Source organism: Carcharhinus amblyrhynchos, chromosome 2 (assembly GCF_965287045.1).
Source record: "Carcharhinus amblyrhynchos chromosome 2, sCarAmb.v2.hapA, whole genome shotgun sequence".
NCBI classification, from domain to species: Eukaryota; Metazoa; Chordata; class Chondrichthyes; order Carcharhiniformes; family Carcharhinidae; genus Carcharhinus; species Carcharhinus amblyrhynchos.
Genome location: NC_137325.1, coordinates 59,392,696 through 59,411,274, shown reverse-complemented (window position 1 = coordinate 59,411,274; position 18,579 = coordinate 59,392,696). Strand labels below are relative to the sequence as shown.

At 46.0% G+C, this 18,579-nt stretch overlaps 1 protein-coding gene across 2 annotated transcripts; it reads left to right on the top strand.

Annotated features, from left to right (window-relative positions):
- The first annotated feature begins 21 nt into the window (after positions 1-21).
- oxsm (3-oxoacyl-ACP synthase, mitochondrial) lies at positions 22-18,303 on the top strand. Of its 2 annotated transcripts, none has more exons than XM_080206346.1 (3): positions 22-56; positions 6,055-7,123; positions 16,589-18,303. In XM_080206346.1, exons 2-3 carry the CDS (start codon positions 6,141-6,143, stop codon positions 16,989-16,991), a joined length of 1,386 nt encoding a protein of 461 aa, XP_080062472.1. In that variant the 5' UTR covers positions 22-56; positions 6,055-6,140; the 3' UTR covers positions 16,992-18,303. The 2 variants fall into 2 exon arrangements, with proteins under 2 accessions (XP_080062472.1, XP_080062481.1); XM_080206355.1 differs by lacking the exon at positions 22-56 and adding an exon at positions 5,010-5,963.
- The last annotated feature ends 276 nt before the right edge of the window (positions 18,304-18,579 follow it).

The following is an 18,579-nucleotide window of genomic DNA, read 5'->3' as shown; positions in this document are numbered from 1 at the left end:
CCGGTGACATCACGACGGGAAGTTGCGCCTGCGCTTTGGGCGGTTTCCGGTTAGTGGTAAGTTTCTCCAAGGGTGGTGGGCCTAAACCTTCACAGAAGCTGTTGCATTTTCTGAATATTTCCTGCATTTTGTTTTAGTCTTCCCCTGTGTTTATATTTCCGTCAGGAAAAAGATACAAAAGTCTCAGGTCACGTACCAACAGTTTCTTTCCTTCTGCCGTCAGATTGTTGAATGGACCTGCCTTACATTAAGTTGATCTTTCTGTGCACTCTAGCTATGACTGTAACACTATATTCTGCATCCTCTCCTTTCCTTCCCTTCTCCTCATATACTTTATGATTGGTGTGTTTTGTCAGTGTAGCAGGCAAGAAAGAATACTTTTCACTGTGTCCTAACACATGATTTTTCCAAAGAAATCCATCAGTGGAATGGCCCTCGGCTGATTAAAAGAGTTGGTAGGAGAGTCATAAATTCTGAAAAGGTCTGTAAGTCTACATTTTGAGAATGTATTTGTTGCCTTACAAGTAAAAGTAAGGACATTTAAAATAAGCAGAATTAGAGGTGTTATACAGCTTTAATTTAAACACCTTCCAAGCATTCCAGTTTAATGAGACAAACAAGGACAGTAATTCAATTATTTGTTTATTTAACACTTCTGGTACCAACTCAAACATAAGCAATTGCAAATCACTAACTCTTTACTGAACTTTAATTGAACGTCAACTTCCAACTGAACTTTAACTCTTAAAGTGCACATCAACTTTAATTAAATGTCAGCTTTAGTATCAATTTTCAATTAAATAGTTACTGAGTTTAGGAAAACCTTGGCCAAGAAATATCCTTGATGTAGAATCTATCATCTTCTTCTCTGAAGCATCCTTCAGGGCACAAGTCTTCTTGTAATCGTTGGTCTCTTTGAGTTATTGCTGCCAAACAAAGGTTCGCATGTCTCTTTATCCACAATTCTCCATTTGCTTCCGGCAGATGGACTTCAACACTGATAAATGTGTAGTTGTCCATTTTGGCACGTCCAATGGGATGAAGGAGTATAATATCAAGGGTAGGACTCTTAGCAGTGTAGAGGATCAGAAGGACCTTGGGGTCCGGGTCTGTAGGACTTTTAAATCAGCCTCGCAGGTGGAGGATGTGGTCAAGAAGGCATATGGTGTACTAACCTTCGTTAATCGAGGGATTGAGTTTAGGAGTCGGGAGTTAATGCTGCAACTTTATAAGACCCTAGTCAGACCCCACTTGGAGTACTGTGCGCAGTTCTGATCGCCTCACTACAAGAAGGATGTGGAAGCTATTGAAAGGGTGCAGAGGAGATTTACAAGGGTGTTGCCTGGATTGGGTGGCATGCCTTATGAGGATAGGTTGAGGGAGCTCGGTCTTTTCTTCCTGGAGAGATGAAGGTTGAGAGGTGTCCTCATAGAGATTTATAAGATGTTGAGAGGTATAGATAGGGTGTATTCTCGGAGGCTATTTCCCAGGGCTGAAATGGTCGCCACGAGAGGACACAGGTTTAAGGTGCTGGGGAGTAGGTACAGAGGAGATGTTAGGGTAGGTTTTTCACTCAGAGGGTGATGGGTGAGTGGAATCGGCTGCCGTCAGTGGTGGTGGAGGCAAACTTGTTGGGGTCTTTTAAGAGACTTCTGGATGAGTACATGGGATTTAATGGGATTGAGGGTTATAGATAGGCCTGGTAGGTAGGGATATGATCAGTGCAACTTGTGGGCCGAAGGGCCTGTTCGTGCTGAAGTGTTCTGTGTTCCTATGTGCCAATAAATCAAATCAAATCAAAGACGATGGTGCTAATCCAATTCCTTAATCAACTTTCCAGCCCCCGTTTCCTATTTCATACAGTAGCCATTGCTCCAGTTTTTAGCCGGTCCTGCCACTGTTCAGTGCCAGATGCCTTAATGTGCACAGGCTTTGGCATGTACTAGGATTAGGACAGAAGAATCATTTTACAAAACATTTGCCCAAAATAATTTGATAAAATACATGATCCTCAACGACAAATAGCCATGAATACAGGAGCGTAATCGTATTATGGTAATGTCACTGGACTAGTAAGCCAGAGGCCAAGGCTCTGGGGGCATGGGTTTTTAAAGTAAAGTTTATTTATTAGTCACAAGTAGATTTACATTAATACAGCCATGAAGTTACTGTGAAAATCCCCTAGTTGCCATGCTCCAATGCCTTTCAGGTGCACTGAGGGAGAATTTAGCATCACCAATTCACCTTGCTTGCACATCTTTGGACTGTGGGAGGAAACCCATGCAGACAGAGGGAGAAGGTGCAAACTCCACACAGACAGTGACCTAAGCTGGCATTTGAACCCTGATCCTTGGTGCTGTAAGGCAGCAGTGCCAACCACTATGCTGCCCACCAAGCTAGGTTTTTATTTCACATGGCAGATGGTGGAATTAAAATTTTATAAACCTAGTCCCAGTCATGGTGACAGTGATAATTGCCATCACTTGTCATAGCCTATGTAGTTCACTAATGCCCTTCAGGGAAGAAAATCTGCCATCCTTACCTGATCTGATCTACGTGTTGCTCTAGACCCACAGCAGTGTGGTTAACTGTCCACAACAAGGATTAATGAGCATGTTTTAGTTGCAAACTTATGGCTGATTGAAATGCCCATGATGATAATGTTCCTCCTACCGCACCTCCCCTTTGCCATACCACAGCACTGCTGGAATCCAGTGTCCAGTGTTGACTTTGATCAGTGGCCAGACTACTGTATAGTCAACTTGACTAGAGCAAGTTTCTGTATATTTTACACTTTGGTTATGAATTGACAACAAATGTAACGATCCCTTAGTTGCAGTACAATAAGCACAATGTACGTAGATTGTGTTCCTACTTTCAGCCTGTAGTTACCAATTGGGCAATTTGTTGTAAGGATAATTTTTCAATATAAAGATTTGCACACAGTTCATTAAGTTTTATTTAATTAATATTATAACGTAAACCCTGAATAACTATTCTAGATAATATCTATATCTACAATATATTGAAGCATAGAATCTCTACAGTACAGAAAGAGGCCATTCAGTTCATTGAGCCTGCACCAATAACAGTCTCACCCAAGCCCTATTCCTGTAACCTCACATAATTACTGACTAACTCCCCAACACTAATGGCCAATCCACCTAGCAGGCACTTTGGACTGTGGAAGGAAACCAGAGCATCTGGAGGAAACACACAGACATGGAGAGAACATTCAAACTTAACACAGACAGTCATCCAAGGCCAGAATTGAACCTGGGTCCCTGGCGTCGTGAGGCTGCAGTGTTTTCTACTGTGCCACTCCGGTGTTAACTTTTCTCTTTCAAGACTTACGTCCATATTAATAATGACATTGTCTTTGTAAACGAGTTGTAAATGAGTATACCCTCCATGCAGTAATAGTAATGGCATGGTGGTGCCTCTCATCTATCTCCAAACTGACAAACCTGTATATTAGGGTAACACTACTGCTGCAACTAACTCCAACTTCTCTAAAACTTGCTGTTATAAATAACAAAATCAAAGTATTCAAAATTAAGACAAATAGTCATTTGATAGTACAGAACTTAAGTATTGTTGAAAAATAGAGACATGTTGAATCTTTCCATCTTGCACTCATCAGGGCACTTTGTAAGGAGACCTGTATAAGAGAAAAACAACAATGTATAGTGTATGAAAAAAGAATGCTGATTGAGAAGCAAATGGATTCTGATTGTTGGTGGTGCTACCATTGAGAATGCATCGGTTGATGGTGCTCGACTCTGGCATGTCTCTGACAGATAAGTGCCAAGCATTGTTTGAAATTTAAACCAGTTAGCTTGACCTTGATTGATAAAGGCATTGCCTTTGAGAGTGAATCAGTGAATGGCTGTCACTTTGTTTAGCTGAAACAAGCACAATGTGTATACATTTTCTTTCTATCTGCAAAGAATAGAGATTTAAGTATTAATACATGTAGCTTCCAGTACACTCAAATGGGTCACACTGCGAGCTTGACTGGTAACCTTAAATAGACTGTCAGCTTAATTATTAGCACAATACTTAGCCAGTATTTTCCAATTGCAAAATCACATCTAATGTTGGACACCGTGTTTTGAACTTTGCAAGCTTGGGCTGGGTATGATCTGTACCTTGCCCATTGTGAACAACAAAATGAAGATATGAGGTTTGACTTTAAAATGATGTCTGAATTATGTCTATGCCCCTGTCCCCTCTCGCAAACTCTCTACTTGAAGATTACGTTTCCTTGATGTCCAAAATAAGATTTTAAGCAAAATACAAAATATCAAAATTATTTTGCAATAACATGATTAATTTATCCATTGAACTGCCTGATGCAGACAGTCTCAGAAATCTGAACATTGGCGAATGAGTGATAGATCAGGAAGACTTGGTCAACAATACTGAATGTTGGAGAATCAAAAGATAATAATGCAAAGTCACAGAGAAGATCGTTTGTGGTATTGGCCATTATGCTCTTGGTGTCTTTTGCCAGACTGCAGGAATTGAAATAGGGAATTCTGGAAAGTTGAAAGGAATAACATGCTTGTAACTTTGCAGACTTTAGAAATGAGATTATTTTGATGATGTCTGAGCATTGAATCCCACTTGTATGTCAGGAAACTTAAGGATAAAGATGGGCAGTTGAGAGTGGAGGGCTTCAAATGATTAGGATGTCAGTTTCACGGAAGAACTAAGCCTAGAGGGCAGCTGGGGCGGGGGGATAAAAGAAAAACTTCAGTAATAAGTGATTTGAAATAGGCTGGTGGAAGATTGGGGCAGTTAGGTGTAGAGTAGCAGCAGCACCGGAGGTGGACAAAATCTAGGAGTTGTTGAATGTCATATGTTCATCGTACTTTTGGCAGTGAGTGCAGCTGGGCAGAGGAATTGCTTTTTAAGAGACGGTCTGTGATAGGTTAAAGAGACTGACAAGCTGTCACGCCTTCCAAGATGATGCAAAAGTTAGAGGTGAGGAGATTGAGACACAGGTTCAGTCATGACGCTGCTTAATTCCCTATTTTGATTAGTTTGCTTAAAGAGGAGAAAAATGAAGTGCAGAGCCATAAATGTTGACCATTTGATGATCTGTCAGGAATGAGATGTCCTCATTCTTGAAGAACAAGTACCTTAGCTATAATCAATGTGGCCAAGGAGATGGAATATTGAAGCATATTGATCCCATTCTCCTAAAATTAGATTTTTTACAATATTTCTGTTTTAAAAAATCTATTAAAGTTTAAAATGAATGGCATATTAGTATAACATATTAAAATTCTCTGACAAGTTTATCCTGAAAAATATGTTTACACTGTTCTAAGTTGAGTTACAGGATGAGATTTTAACTCAAAACCCATTCACTTACACAATTAAAATTGAATCCAAAGTGATAATTGAAAATGAAGACTGAGACATGAGATGGACTGACTGAAATGACTTATTTTGGGTTACAACAAATGATTTCAAATTGTATTGAATAACAGGACTGTTTCTAATGATTTGCATTAATAATGGCACAATATACATCTGGTGTAAGCATATTATACATTCTGTCATGGAATGATAAGCCACAATATCTCACCAGTGATCTACTACATAGCATGATTTTGTCAGGACCAGGTGCTGAGTGGACCTCACATCACCAAAATGAAACTATGGGTGAGCTGCTTGTCCATCCTCAAACAGTTGGTTCAAATCTATATTGAGGGAGGGAGAGGTATAGAACATTTGGCCACCCACTGATTTTCGTTGGATATATTGCCGTACAGACCTTGGGAAATTGAATTGAATGAAAAGTAAGCCCAGCAAAATAAATTCAGACAGTCAGAAGTACATTGTGTCAAGTTTTTTTAAATGTGTCTTTATTTATCACGTAGCTAAATTTGTGGTTCCTGTTTTACATTTTCAGTCACAGTTTAAACTGAAAAATGAAGTACCATATTGCGGTTAGTTAAATATTATTGCTAAAAATATATATTTTGTTGAAGAAGAAAGTTGCAGCACAAAGATTTTAAAGACTATGTTTACCTCTTGCAGATTTTTTTTGAATTTTCCTGTGCATTTTCATTGTTCAAGATGAAACCAAGTACACTTTCCTTGTAAAGCAGTGAAGATCTGGTAATATGTTGCCACTAAGGAAGAAGCTGCTCACAAAGACTTTCTGGTGTCAGCTGTTCAATATCAAGTATACAAGGACAGAAATGAACACACGATGTTTCACAAACACATCCCTTTCAAAACATCCAAGGCGAGTTGTCATTACTGGGATTGGCTTAATATCTCCACTTGGAGTTGGCACTCAACTCACGTGGGACCGAATCCTGAAAGGAGAGAGTGGTGTTATATCTTTAGATGCATCTCAGTACAGAGACTTGCCTTGTACAATTGCTGCCTGTGTGCCTCGTGGTGATGGCGAGGGAGAGTTCAATGAAGAAATGTTTGTTACAAAATCTGAAGCAAAGCCTATGTCAACTGCTATAATAATGGCAATAGGAGCAGCAGATCTTGCATTCAAAGATGCTGGCTGGTACCCACAGACTGAAAAGGACCAGGACAGCACTGGAGTAGCTGTCGGTATGGGTATGGTCCCACTTGATGAAATTAGCAACACTGCTGCAACCTTTGCAGCCAAAGGTTTTAAAAAAGTGAGTCCCTTTTTTGTTCCCAGGATTCTTCCCAATATGGCGGCTGGACAGATCAGTATCAAGTATAACCTGAAAGGTCCAAATCATTCAGTATCGACTGCGTGTACCACAGGAACGCATGCTATTGGAGATGCTTCTAGATTTATCCTCCATGGAGATGCGGAGGTAATGCTGGCAGGTGGAACTGAGGCTTCAGTTAACCCTTTAACTATTACAGGCTTTGCAAGAGCACATGCTGTCTGCACCAACTGCAATGCTACCCCTAAACTGGCTTCGCGTCCATTTCATCCTGACAGAGCAGGATTTGTCATTGGTGAGGGGGCATCCGTGTTGCTACTAGAGGAATATACACATGCTGCAACGAGAGGAGCACGAATCTATGCAGAAATACTAGGTTATGGACTCTCTGGGGATGCCAGTCATATAACTGCTCCCAGCGCTGGAGGAGTTGGAGCAATGAGGTAAATTTTGGTGTTCTGATAAAAGGTACAAAGAAACATATCAGGGTCGGAATTAAAAGTACCAAGCTGCAAGGTTTGGAACCTGAAAATTTGAAATTCTCTCAATTCTTCACCTGATAGAACTTAGGATACGTGGACATGAATCAAAGGAACTTTTTTAATGGATGAAGTTGATTCCCCAAAAACAAGTAAAATCTATATGTTAAAAAAGCAGAATTTAACTGACTCACTTACTTTGAATCAGTGGACTGAAATATTGGGTGTAAAGTTCTGTAGGGATTCTTCTGCTTACATGGCATCATGGGAACATCAAGAAAATTATATCAACAACATTGCATTGGATTTCCATAGTTCTCCTGCTGAAATCACTGTGAACAATCAGGAGGACATTATAGAATTTCATCCCCACCCCTGTTCTTCTATGTATCTTATAGTACATGTTTGGGGATGGTTAACGATCCCCTAGGATAATGTCACACTATCAAGTTGTGAGAAAAGACTAGAGAAACTTGGGCTTATTTGAAATGTGGAATGTGAAAGATGAATTTGCAGTAGCATGTAAGATTGTGAATAATTTGGAAAGGGTAAATGCAGAACATTACTTCAGACTAATTCATAATATTAGTGCAAGTGGATCCAAGATCAAAGTTGTAAAGAGAAATTTAACATTGTCAGATTTTCCATATCATGGTACAACATGAAGTTCACTTCATTGAGCACCTACATATCAATTGGCGTGAAATAACGTAGAATCGATGCACAATATTGTTTTCTGAAACCCTAATTCTTTCAGTAACGATAACTTTATTAGCAACATGAAAACAAAGTCATTGGGTTTAGTGGGATTTTACGGCTTCAAGTGGGAAACCCAGAAACAATGTCGTTGGGAACATAACCTGGAATTTTACTGGCCCGCAGCCACCATGGGAATTGAAGCGGGCGAGAGTGGAGCATGGGAACGTCTGTTGACTTGGATGGGATTTTATGGTTTCAGGATGAGCGAGGCAATAAAATCTATATGTTCCCAATGACTTTGTTTCATGTAGTTAATAAAGTTGCAGTTACTGAAAGAATTAGAATTTGAGAAAATAGAAAAGGTTTGTCTGAATTCTTACTGCATTCATATTGTACTTCTTTGTCTGGCAATGTTAGTAGGCAATAACCCACTGTAATGTGATGCCAATGTAGGTGAAGGAATTAAGCAGTGAGAGACTTAATTTTACACAGAATTAATTTGAAACCTTTGAGCTTGGTGGGATATAATTTACACATATTGGGATGAATTTCCACAGTTCTTGATCTTTTTGATACATCATTCATTTGATGTGAGCATCACTCGCATGGCCAATAATTATTGCCCATCCCAAAGTGTTCTTGTGAATATGGTACTGAGTTCCCCACTTGAACTTCTGCAGTTTTTGTGGTGAAGGTGCACCCAGAGTCCTGTTGGGTAGGATTCCAAGAATTTGATTCAGCAATGATGAAGGGACAGCATTATTTTTCAAAGTAAGGGATTGTTTGTGACTTAAAGGGAAACTGACAAGAGGCGATGTTCCCACATTTCTTCTGCCCTTGTGTTTCCAGGTGATTGAGCTTGCAGATTTGGATGGTGCTGTCAAAGGAATTTTAGTGAGCTGCTCCAGTTTATCTTCTAAGTGGAGGGAGTAAATATTTAAGGTGGTGGAAGGGGCGATTATCAAGCTTGTTGCTGAATTTTGGATGTGTTGGGCTTCTTCAGTGTCGTTGGAGCTGCACACACCCAGGCAAGTGGAGAGTATGTCATCATACTCTTGACATGTGCCTTATAGATGTTAAATAGGTTTTTAGAGACTTAGGAGTTGAATCATTCACCACAGAATACCCAATTGCTGATCTGCTCTTGTAGCCACAGTATTGATACAGCTGGTCCAGTTAAGTTCTTGGTCAATGGTAACCGCCCCAGGATGTTGATAGTGGAACTTTCAAAATGGTAAGGCTGCTGAACATAAAGGAGAGATGGTTAAAAATTCTCTTCTGTTGAAGGTAGACATTACCTGACATTTGTGTGGCACGAATGTTACTTGGCACTTATTAGCTCAAATTTAAATGCTGCATGTGGACATGGACTGTTTTATTATCCAGGGAGTTAGCAATGGAACTAAGCATTGGAATCAGAAGCAACCATCCACATTATCACCTTATGACAGAGAAAAAATCACTAATTATGTAGCTGAAGGTGGTTGGGCCTAGGACACTACTCCAAGGAACTTCCAGCCAGAGAAGATTTTTTTCCCTGATTCTCATTAGCTTCAGCTTTACTCTGACTCCTTGATGCCACACTTGATCAAATGCTGCCCTGATGCTTAATTGAGTCACTCACTGGAATTCAGCTCTTTTGTCCATGTTTGAACCAAGGTTATGGTGAGGTCCAGAATCAAGTGGTGGATTCCAAACTGAGCATCTGTGTGCAGGTTAAAGCTGAGTAAGTGTCATTGATAGCACTGTCAACAACCCCTGTCATTCCTTTCCTTGTTGATTGAGAGTAGGTTGATGGAATGGCAGTTGGCAGGATTGGATCTGTGCTGCTTTCTGTGGACATGACTGGGCAATTTTGCACTTTGCCAGGTAGATGCCAGTGTTGAAGCTAAACTGGAACAACTTGGCCAGAAGCCAGTTTATTCCTGGAAAAACAAGTCTTCAACACTGTTGTTGGAACTCAGCTTTTCTTGCATCCATTCAGCAACTGGTGAAAACTGGCAGAAGAACCATTCTGTAAAGATATAAACACGAGATATAAACATGATTCACACCTTTTTTTTAAGGGTTCCTTTGTTGTTCCATGTAGAAGAACCTTTGCAGATATTCACACTTTTTGTCTTTATAATCTTCAGTCCAGCTCCTGTAAGAACAAATTAATTGATGCAGCACCATCTGCTTCTGCTCTATATATTCATTAGTTTGAGAAGAAAAAATGATGCAGTTGTACTGAGGTAACCTAAATTCGTTGCTATTTACTATAATCCAGACATAAATGAATATGCAGATTGTCAGCTCAGAGGAAGATTAATAACCTCTGGACAAACTGTTTAATTACTATTAAATACTAATTACTATTAAATATTAATTATTATTAAAGTTCAGTTAGAGGTAGTTAACATTGATTACTGTTCGTTATTGATTATTGAAATCATCATTTTAAAGGGGCATTAAAGTATTATATTTAATTTGCACTGCAAAGAGATTGTATGAATTGTTAGTTACTGCCATGATTTAGACACTTGCCAAACATTTTTCCTCATTGCCAACACAAATGTCCACTCCCATTGGCAGTTCCCACAAGCCAGTGTTCCATGGTGTAGTGTATCTGGGGTAAACAATCCACCTATTTTCTGACTGAGAAATTAAAAAAAGTACTAGATGCCTCATTGTGTATGATTGACAAACAGATCTGTCGGGACTAGTAGTGTAGCAGGATGTTACTGGACACCTGGTTCCAGAAAGCAGAAGTTTGAATCCACTCAGAACTGTTGTGAGTTTGTATCTCACTGAAATATATCAAATTCTTGAAAGAGTTGTAAGATGAGAGGCTAGTTGCAAAGTCGAGAACTTGTGTCAGCCATTTAAGACTGAGATGTGGAGAAATTTCTTTACTTAAAGAGGCATAAAGTCTGGAACTCTCTATCCCAGAGGGCTGTGTGTATTTTTGGGCAGTAAGGATGGATTTGATGTAGATGTTCCGGCATGATCATATTGAATGGCAGAGTAAATGCCTTGGGCCATGTGGTCTAATCTTGCTCCTATTATGTTCTTGAATAACAGTCTGGCAGAGTGTGCATCTTAGGCTAAAAGTTATTCAGTAATATCAAATAGCACGAACAAAAAGTGTTTAAAAATCTCCCCAGAGTTTCACTCATCTTTCCAGACTTAAAGCATCTTGCACTTATATAGCGCCTTTAATAAAGTAAAGCATTCCAAGAAGCTGCATAGGAATATTAACAAACAGAATTTGACGCTAAGATAAAGGCTAAATACAGTGAATGCTGAAATCTGAAACAAAAACAGAAAATGCTGGAAAATCTCAACATCTGTGGAGAGAGAATAGAACCAATGTTTTGAGTAAGGATCCTAACTTGAAACATTGGTTCCATTGAGATCAGATGCTGTCAGACCTGCTGAATTTTTCCAGCGTTTTCTGTCAGAACTAAGTCATGTCAAGAGATATTAGAGCAGATGGCCAAAAGCTTCATCAAACAGGTCAGTTTTAAGGAATGTCTTCAAGGAGGAAAGGGAGGCGAAGAGGTGCAGGGACAGAATTCCAGAGTTCAGAGCCCCAGCAGCTGAAAGAACAACTGCTTATGATGAAGTAATTAAAATCAGGAACGCTGAAGAGGCCAGACCTGGAGCTCCAATATCTCCGAGACTCCGGAGAATTGTCGGACTCGAGGCGATGTCAGAGCCCAGGAGTGGTGTCATCATGGAGGGATTTGAAATCAAGGATGCAAATTTTAAAATTGAGGTGTTATTTACTGGTCTTGGTTATAATCTTGCAAAATTCACTTGATCTGGAAAATTCTTTGTGGATTGGAAAAATGCAAATATGATATTTCTGTTCAGGGAGAGAGAAAACAGCAATCTATAGGCCAGTCATTGGGAAAATGTTGGAATCGAATATTAAAGTAGTAGTGGCTGGACATTTAGTAAACCCAGAAAACCACAGTAACTGTTTTACTGTCCAATAATAGTTTTATGGTCAGTATTGCTGAGAGAAGCTTTTAATTCCTGATTTATTAAATAAATTTATTGAATTTCAATTCCACGGCTGCCATGGTAGAATTTGAACCCTTGAATCCAGAGCATTAGCCTAGACCTCTGAATTACTGGTCTAGTGATGCCAACATCTCCCCTGATTAATGCTGCAATTTGTAATGTACATTATAGTGCTGAATGATAAATAATAAACGTATCGACTGGTAATATGTAACAGGTGGGATTGTCCCAAACAAATTCTAAGTGCCAAATACATGTAAAAACTAGAGTAATTCCTGCTGGTTTTTTTTCAGGCCATTTCCCCCCAAATTGCTGGACTTCCTCCCTCTGTCACTAGTCCCAAAGTACAAAGGGGCAGTGGGAGCCCCCCCCCCCCCCCACACCCGCCATCTCTTCTCCTCCCCCCCCGCCATCTCTTCTCCTCCCCCCCGCCATCTCTTCTCCTCCCCCCCGCCATCTCTTCTCCTCCCCCCCGCCATCTCTTCTCCTCCCCCCCCGCCATCTCTTCTCCTCCCCCCCGCCATCTCTTCTCCTCCCCCCCGCCATCTCTTCTCCTCCCCCCCGCCATCTCTTCTCCTCCCCCCCGCCATCTCTTCTCCTCCCCCCCGCCATCTCTTCTCCTCCCCCCGCCATCTCTTCTCCTCCCCCCCGCCATCTCTTCTCCTCCCCCCCGCCATCTCTTCTCCTCCCCCCCGCCATCTCTTCTCCTCCCCCCCGCCATCTCTTCTCCTCCCCCCCGCCATCTCTTCTCCTCCCCCCCGCCATCTCTTCTCCTCCCCCCCGCCATCTCTTCTCCTCCCCCCCGCCATCTCTTCTCCTCCCCCCCGCCATCTCTTCTCCTCCCCCCCGCCATCTCTTCTCCTCCCCCCCGCCATCTCTTCTCCTCCCCCCCGCCATCTCTTCTCCTCCCCCCCGCCATCTCTTCTCCTCCCCCCGCCATCTCTTCTCCTCCCCCCCGCCATCTCTTCTCCTCCCCCCCGCCATCTCTTCTCCTCCCCCCCGCCATCTCTTCTCCTCCCCCCCGCCATCTCTTCTCCTCCCCCCGCCATCTCTTCTCCTCCCCCCCGCCATCTCTTCTCCTCCCCCCCGCCATCTCTTCTCCTCCCCCCCGCCATCTCTTCTCCTCCCCCCCGCCATCTCTTCTCCTCCCCCCCGCCATCTCTTCTCCTCCCCCCCGCCATCTCTTCTCCTCCCCCCCGCCATCTCTTCTCCTCCCCCCCGCCATCTCTTCTCCTCCCCCCCGCCATCTCTTCTCCTCCCCCCCGCCATCTCTTCTCCTCCCCCCCGCCATCTCTTCTCCTCCCCCCCGCCATCTCTTCTCCTCCCCCCCGCCATCTCTTCTCCTCCCCCCCGCCATCTCTTCTCCTCCCCCCCGCCATCTCTTCTCCTCCCCCCCGCCATCTCTTCTCCTCCCCCCCGCCATCTCTTCTCCTCCCCCCCGCCATCTCTTCTCCTCCCCCCCGCCATCTCTTCTCCTCCCCCCCGCCATCTCTTCTCCTCCCCCCCGCCATCTCTTCTCCTCCCCCCCGCCATCTCTTCTCCTCCCCCCCGCCATCTCTTCTCCTCCCCCCCGCCATCTCTTCTCCTCCCCCCCGCCATCTCTTCTCCTCCCCCCCGCCATCTCTTCTCCTCCCCCCCGCCATCTCTTCTCCTCCCCCCCGCCATCTCTTCTCCTCCCCCCCGCCATCTCTTCTCCTCCCCCCCGCCATCTCTTCTCCTCCCCCCCGCCATCTCTTCTCCTCCCCCCCGCCATCTCTTCTCCTCCCCCCCGCCATCTCTTCTCCTCCCCCCCGCCATCTCTTCTCCTCCCCCCCGCCATCTCTTCTCCTCCCCCCCGCCATCTCTTCTCCTCCCCCCCGCCATCTCTTCTCCTCCCCCCCGCCATCTCTTCTCCTCCCCCCGCCATCTCTTCTCCTCCCCCCCGCCATCTCTTCTCCTCCCCCCCGCCATCTCTTCTCCTCCCCCCCGCCATCTCTTCTCCTCCCCCCCGCCATCTCTTCTCCTCCCCCCCGCCATCTCTTCTCCTCCCCCCCGCCATCTCTTCTCCTCCCCCCCGCCATCTCTTCTCCTCCCCCCCGCCATCTCTTCTCCTCCCCCCCGCCATCTCTTCTCCTCCCCCCCGCCATCTCTTCTCCTCCCCCCCGCCATCTCTTCTCCTCCCCCCCGCCATCTCTTCTCCTCCCCCCCGCCATCTCTTCTCCTCCCCCCCGCCATCTCTTCTCCTCCCCCCCGCCATCTCTTCTCCTCCCCCCCGCCATCTCTTCTCCTCCCCCCCGCCATCTCTTCTCCTCCCCCCCGCCATCTCTTCTCCTCCCCCCCCCCCCCCGCCATCTCTTCTCCTCCCCCCCGCCATCTCTTCTCCTCCCCCCCGCCATCTCTTCTCCTCCCCCCCGCCATCTCTTCTCCTCCCCCCCGCCATCTCTTCTCCTCCCCCCCGCCATCTCTTCTCCTCCCCCCCGCCATCTCTTCTCCTCCCCCCCGCCATCTCTTCTCCTCCCCCCCGCCATCTCTTCTCCTCCCCCCCGCCATCTCTTCTCCTCCCCCCGCCATCTCTTCTCCTCCCCCCCGCCATCTCTTCTCCTCCCCCCCGCCATCTCTTCTCCTCCCCCCCGCCATCTCTTCTCCTCCCCCCCGCCATCTCTTCTCCTCCCCCCCGCCATCTCTTCTCCTCCCCCCCGCCATCTCTTCTCCTCCCCCCCGCCATCTCTTCTCCTCCCCCCCGCCATCTCTTCTCCTCCCCCCCGCCATCTCTTCTCCTCCCCCCGCCATCTCTTCTCCTCCCCCCCGCCATCTCTTCTCCTCCCCCCCGCCATCTCTTCTCCTCCCCCCCCGCCATCTCTTCTCCTCCCCCCGCCATCTCTTCTCCTCCCCCCCGCCATCTCTTCTCCTCCCCCCCGCCATCTCTTCTCCTCCCCCCGCCATCTCTTCTCCTCCCCCCGCCATCTCTTCTCCTCCCCCCCGCCATCTCTTCTCCCCCCCCGCCATCTCTTCTCCTCCCCCCCGCCATCTCTTCTCCTCCCCCCCGCCATCTCTTCTCCTCCCCCCCGCCATCTCTTCTCCTCCCCCCCGCCATCTCTTCTCCCCCCCCCGCCATCTCTTCTCCCCCCCCCGCCATCTCTTCTCCCCCCCCGCCATCTCTTCTCCCCCCCGCCATCTCTTCTCCTCCCCCCGCCATCTCTTCTCCTCCCCCCCGCCATCTCTTCTCCTCCCCCCGCCATCTCTTCTCCCCCCCCGCCATCTCTTCTCCCCCCGCCATCTCTTCTCCCCCCCGCCATCTCTTCTCCCCCCCGCCATCTCTTCTCCCCCCCCGCCATCTCTTCTCCCCCCCGCCATCTCTTCTCCCCCCCCGCCATCTCTTCTCCCCCCCGCCATCTCTTCTCCCCCCCGCCATCTCTTCTCCCCCCCGCCATCTCTTCTCCCCCCCCCCCGCCATCTCTTCTCCCCCCCGCCATCTCTTCTCCCCCCCGCCATCTCTTCTCCCCCCCGCCATCTCTTCTCCCCCCCGCCATCTCTTCTCCCCCCCGCCATCTCTTCTCCCCCCCCCCCGCCATCTCTTCTCCCCCCCCGCCATCTCTTCCTCCCCCCCGCCATCTCTTCTCCCCCCCCGCCATCTCTCTCCCCCCCGCCATCTCTTCTCCCCCCCGCCATCTCTTCTCCCCCCCGCCATCTCTTCTCCCCCCCCGCCATCTCTTCTCCCCCCCGCCATCTCTTCCTCCCCCCCCGCCATCTCTTCTCCCCCCCCGCCATCTCTTCCCCCCCCCCCGCATCCGCCATCTCTTCTCCCCCCCCCGCCATCTCTTCCCCCCCCCGCCATCTCTTCTCCCCCCGCCATCTCTTCTCCCCCCCCGCCATCTCTTCCCCCCCCCCGCCATCTCTTCCCCCCCCCCGCCATCTCTCCCCCCCCCGCCATCTCTCCCCCCCCGCCATCTCTTCCCCCCCCGCCATCTCTCCCCCCCCCCCGCCATCTCTTCCCCCCCCGCCATCTCTTCCCCCCCCCGCCATCTCTTCTCCCCCCCCGCCATCTCTTTCCCCCCGCCATCTCTTTCCCCCCCGCCATCCTCTTTCCCCCCCCCGCCATCTCCTTCCCCCCGCCATCTCTTCCCCCCCCGCCATCTTTCCCCCCCCGCCATCTCTTCCCCCCCCCGCCATCTCTTCCCCCCCCCGCCATCTCTCCCCCCCCCCCACCCCCCCGCCATCTCTTTCCACCCATAGGCACCCACTTCCTGTTTCCCCTTGGCATCCCCCCCCGCCATCTCTTCCCCCCCCCGCCATCTCTTCCCCCCCCCCGCCATCTCTTCCCCCCCCCCCGCCATCTCTCCCCCCCCCCCCCCCCCCCCGCCATCTCTTTCCCCCCATAGGCCCCCACTCCTGTTCCCCTTGGCATTACCCACTGTTTGGTGAGCAGTGCCAAGGTGGCCCATGGGCATTTCCATTTTGCCCTTGGGCAGTGTCAGGGACCAGGCTGGCACTGCCAAGTTGGCAATGCCCAGGGGACCTCCATGGTACCCCTTTTATTTCTTGGGGGGTGGGGGTGGAGAGGGAGGAGTGTTTACCAAATTTTCCCCTTATATATCCAAAAGTAACTTGGAGAGAAAACAGACATTAGCATTCCATTAGTTAACCTGTAACAAGTGCATTTCTTTGTAGTAATATTTTTGTTTAATTTTGGTTGAGCCTTATGTGAATGTAATTTTGCATTAATTGTGTGATTTTTCTCAGGTGTATGGCTGCTGCAATGAATGACGCTGGAGTAACACCAGAGGATGTTACATATATCAATGCCCATGCCACATCCACACCACTAGGGGATGCTGCTGAGAACCAAGCCATCAAGAGATTGTTTAAAGAGCATTCCCATTTGCTTGCAGTTTCTTCCACTAAAGGAGCTACTGGTCACCTTCTGGGGGCAGCTGGAGCCATAGAAACTGCATTCACAGCATTGGCTTGCTTTCATGGCATGATTCCTCCTACTATAAATCTTGATAAGACAGATCCTGAATTTGATTTGAATTATGTCCCTGTGACAGCTCAAGAGTGGAAAACTTCAAAAAGACGTATTGCGTTGACTAATTCATTTGGATTTGGAGGCACTAATGCAACGCTCTGCTTGGGGAGTGTTTAATCATTTCAGAATAAATAATTAAAAATTTGAGTTGTCTGACCCTACATTTGGGAAAGGATATAACAAAAAAACTGCATGTGGTCAGTTCAGATGTGTCTACCGAAGGAACTTTACCATTATGATGAAAAAACATGTTAACAGCGCTGATTAGCGATAGCTTCATTTATTATTGGTAACAGCAAAAATCTTAATCTATGAAGGCTAAAAATGAGTTTCATGTTTATTTTAAGGACATTTTTATTAAAACCAATGCTTGTAGGTTGGTGTCCAGAATTTTCTCAGGTCTGTGTCTCAAGGTATATTGAACTTGTTCCTGTGCCCTAAAGCTCAAATTTATCTCTGGATGAAATCCGGAGTTTTAAAAATTTCATCGTTGAATTTTGTTGTTGTGAGAGATGTTTGGTGTGTGAAATGGAATACTTTCTTAAATCTGGCAAGTATGTTGCATCTGAAGTTACCATAGTCCCAGATGACCAGAGGCTGCTCTTCCCTTTTGAGGGTTGAGGGGTGGGGTAGAAGTTGACTGGTGGTGATTTGTCCTGAGGTGAGGGGAAAGGTTGAGAAGGCAGGGCCTTCATGAATAACCTTAGCTAATATGGGAATTGAACTCTTGCTCTTGGTGTCACTCTGCATTACTATCCACCCAACTGAGCTAAGCTGGCCTCCAAGAAAGTAAAGTGCAATCTGCCTTGACTAGCAATGTGCTGCTGTCTCAAACTGGGGAGCCACCTAGCTGCACTCGATCAGTATATTGCGATGCTCCCATCAACCATCATGAGTTTTCATTTCAAAGATGACCAATTTCGTATTAAGTTAATTGCAGTGTTGTGCTGTAGAAATGTGCCCCCTTAGAAGTTAGTTAAGATTGTTTAAACTCATTTCACATTAGATCCTATTCTCTGGAATTGGCCTAAAGTGGGCCAGGATGCTGTTGAACTTTTAAAAAGAAAGTGCCTCAAGGTACATTGGGACTTGTTCCTACACCCTAAAGCTCAAATTTATCTTAGGTCTGTAAGTTGCCAGAAGTTTACACTAATCATGGTACAACAAGAGCATCTGGGATGCTGGAAAACAAATGGGCACTGTGATATCTCCTTAACCAATGAGAGTTAAAGATTGTGAAATTAATCATAGAAAGAGGGTGAATTAAAATAGAAAGACATGTATTTATATAGTGCTTTTCACAACTACTGAATGTCTGAGTGCTTTCCAGCCAATAAAGTACTTTTTTAAAAAAAATGTTCTATTATACAAAATATAGCAGCTAATTTGCACATAGTTTGCTCCCACAAACAACAATGTGATAACCAAATCTGTCTTTGTGATTATTGTTTGAGAGACATCAATATTACCCAGGACACCAGGAATAATTCTCCTGCCCATCTGGGATTTTCTACATGTACTCAAAGGCAGTACCCTCTGACAGTGCAGCACTCTCTTGCTTCTGCACTGGAGTGTAAAACTTGATTCTCTGCTTAAGTCCTAAAGTAATACCTAAAAAAACACAATCTTCTGACTCAGGGGGAGGAGTGTTGAAACTGAGAGAAGGCTACGAATACAGATTTCCTGCAGGAAGAAATAAAGAGAA

What these genes read in the sequence shown, in the direction of transcription:
- oxsm (XM_080206346.1), top strand. Translation starts at nt 6,141, where the DNA reads ATGTTGCCACTAAGGAAGAAGCTGCTCACAAAGACTTTCTGGTGTCAG. An exon ending in GGAGGAGTTGGAGCAATGAG is followed by an intron (nt 7,124 to 16,588) that starts GTAAATTTTGGT and finishes GATTTTTCTCAG; the next exon opens with GTGTATGGCTGCTGCAATGA.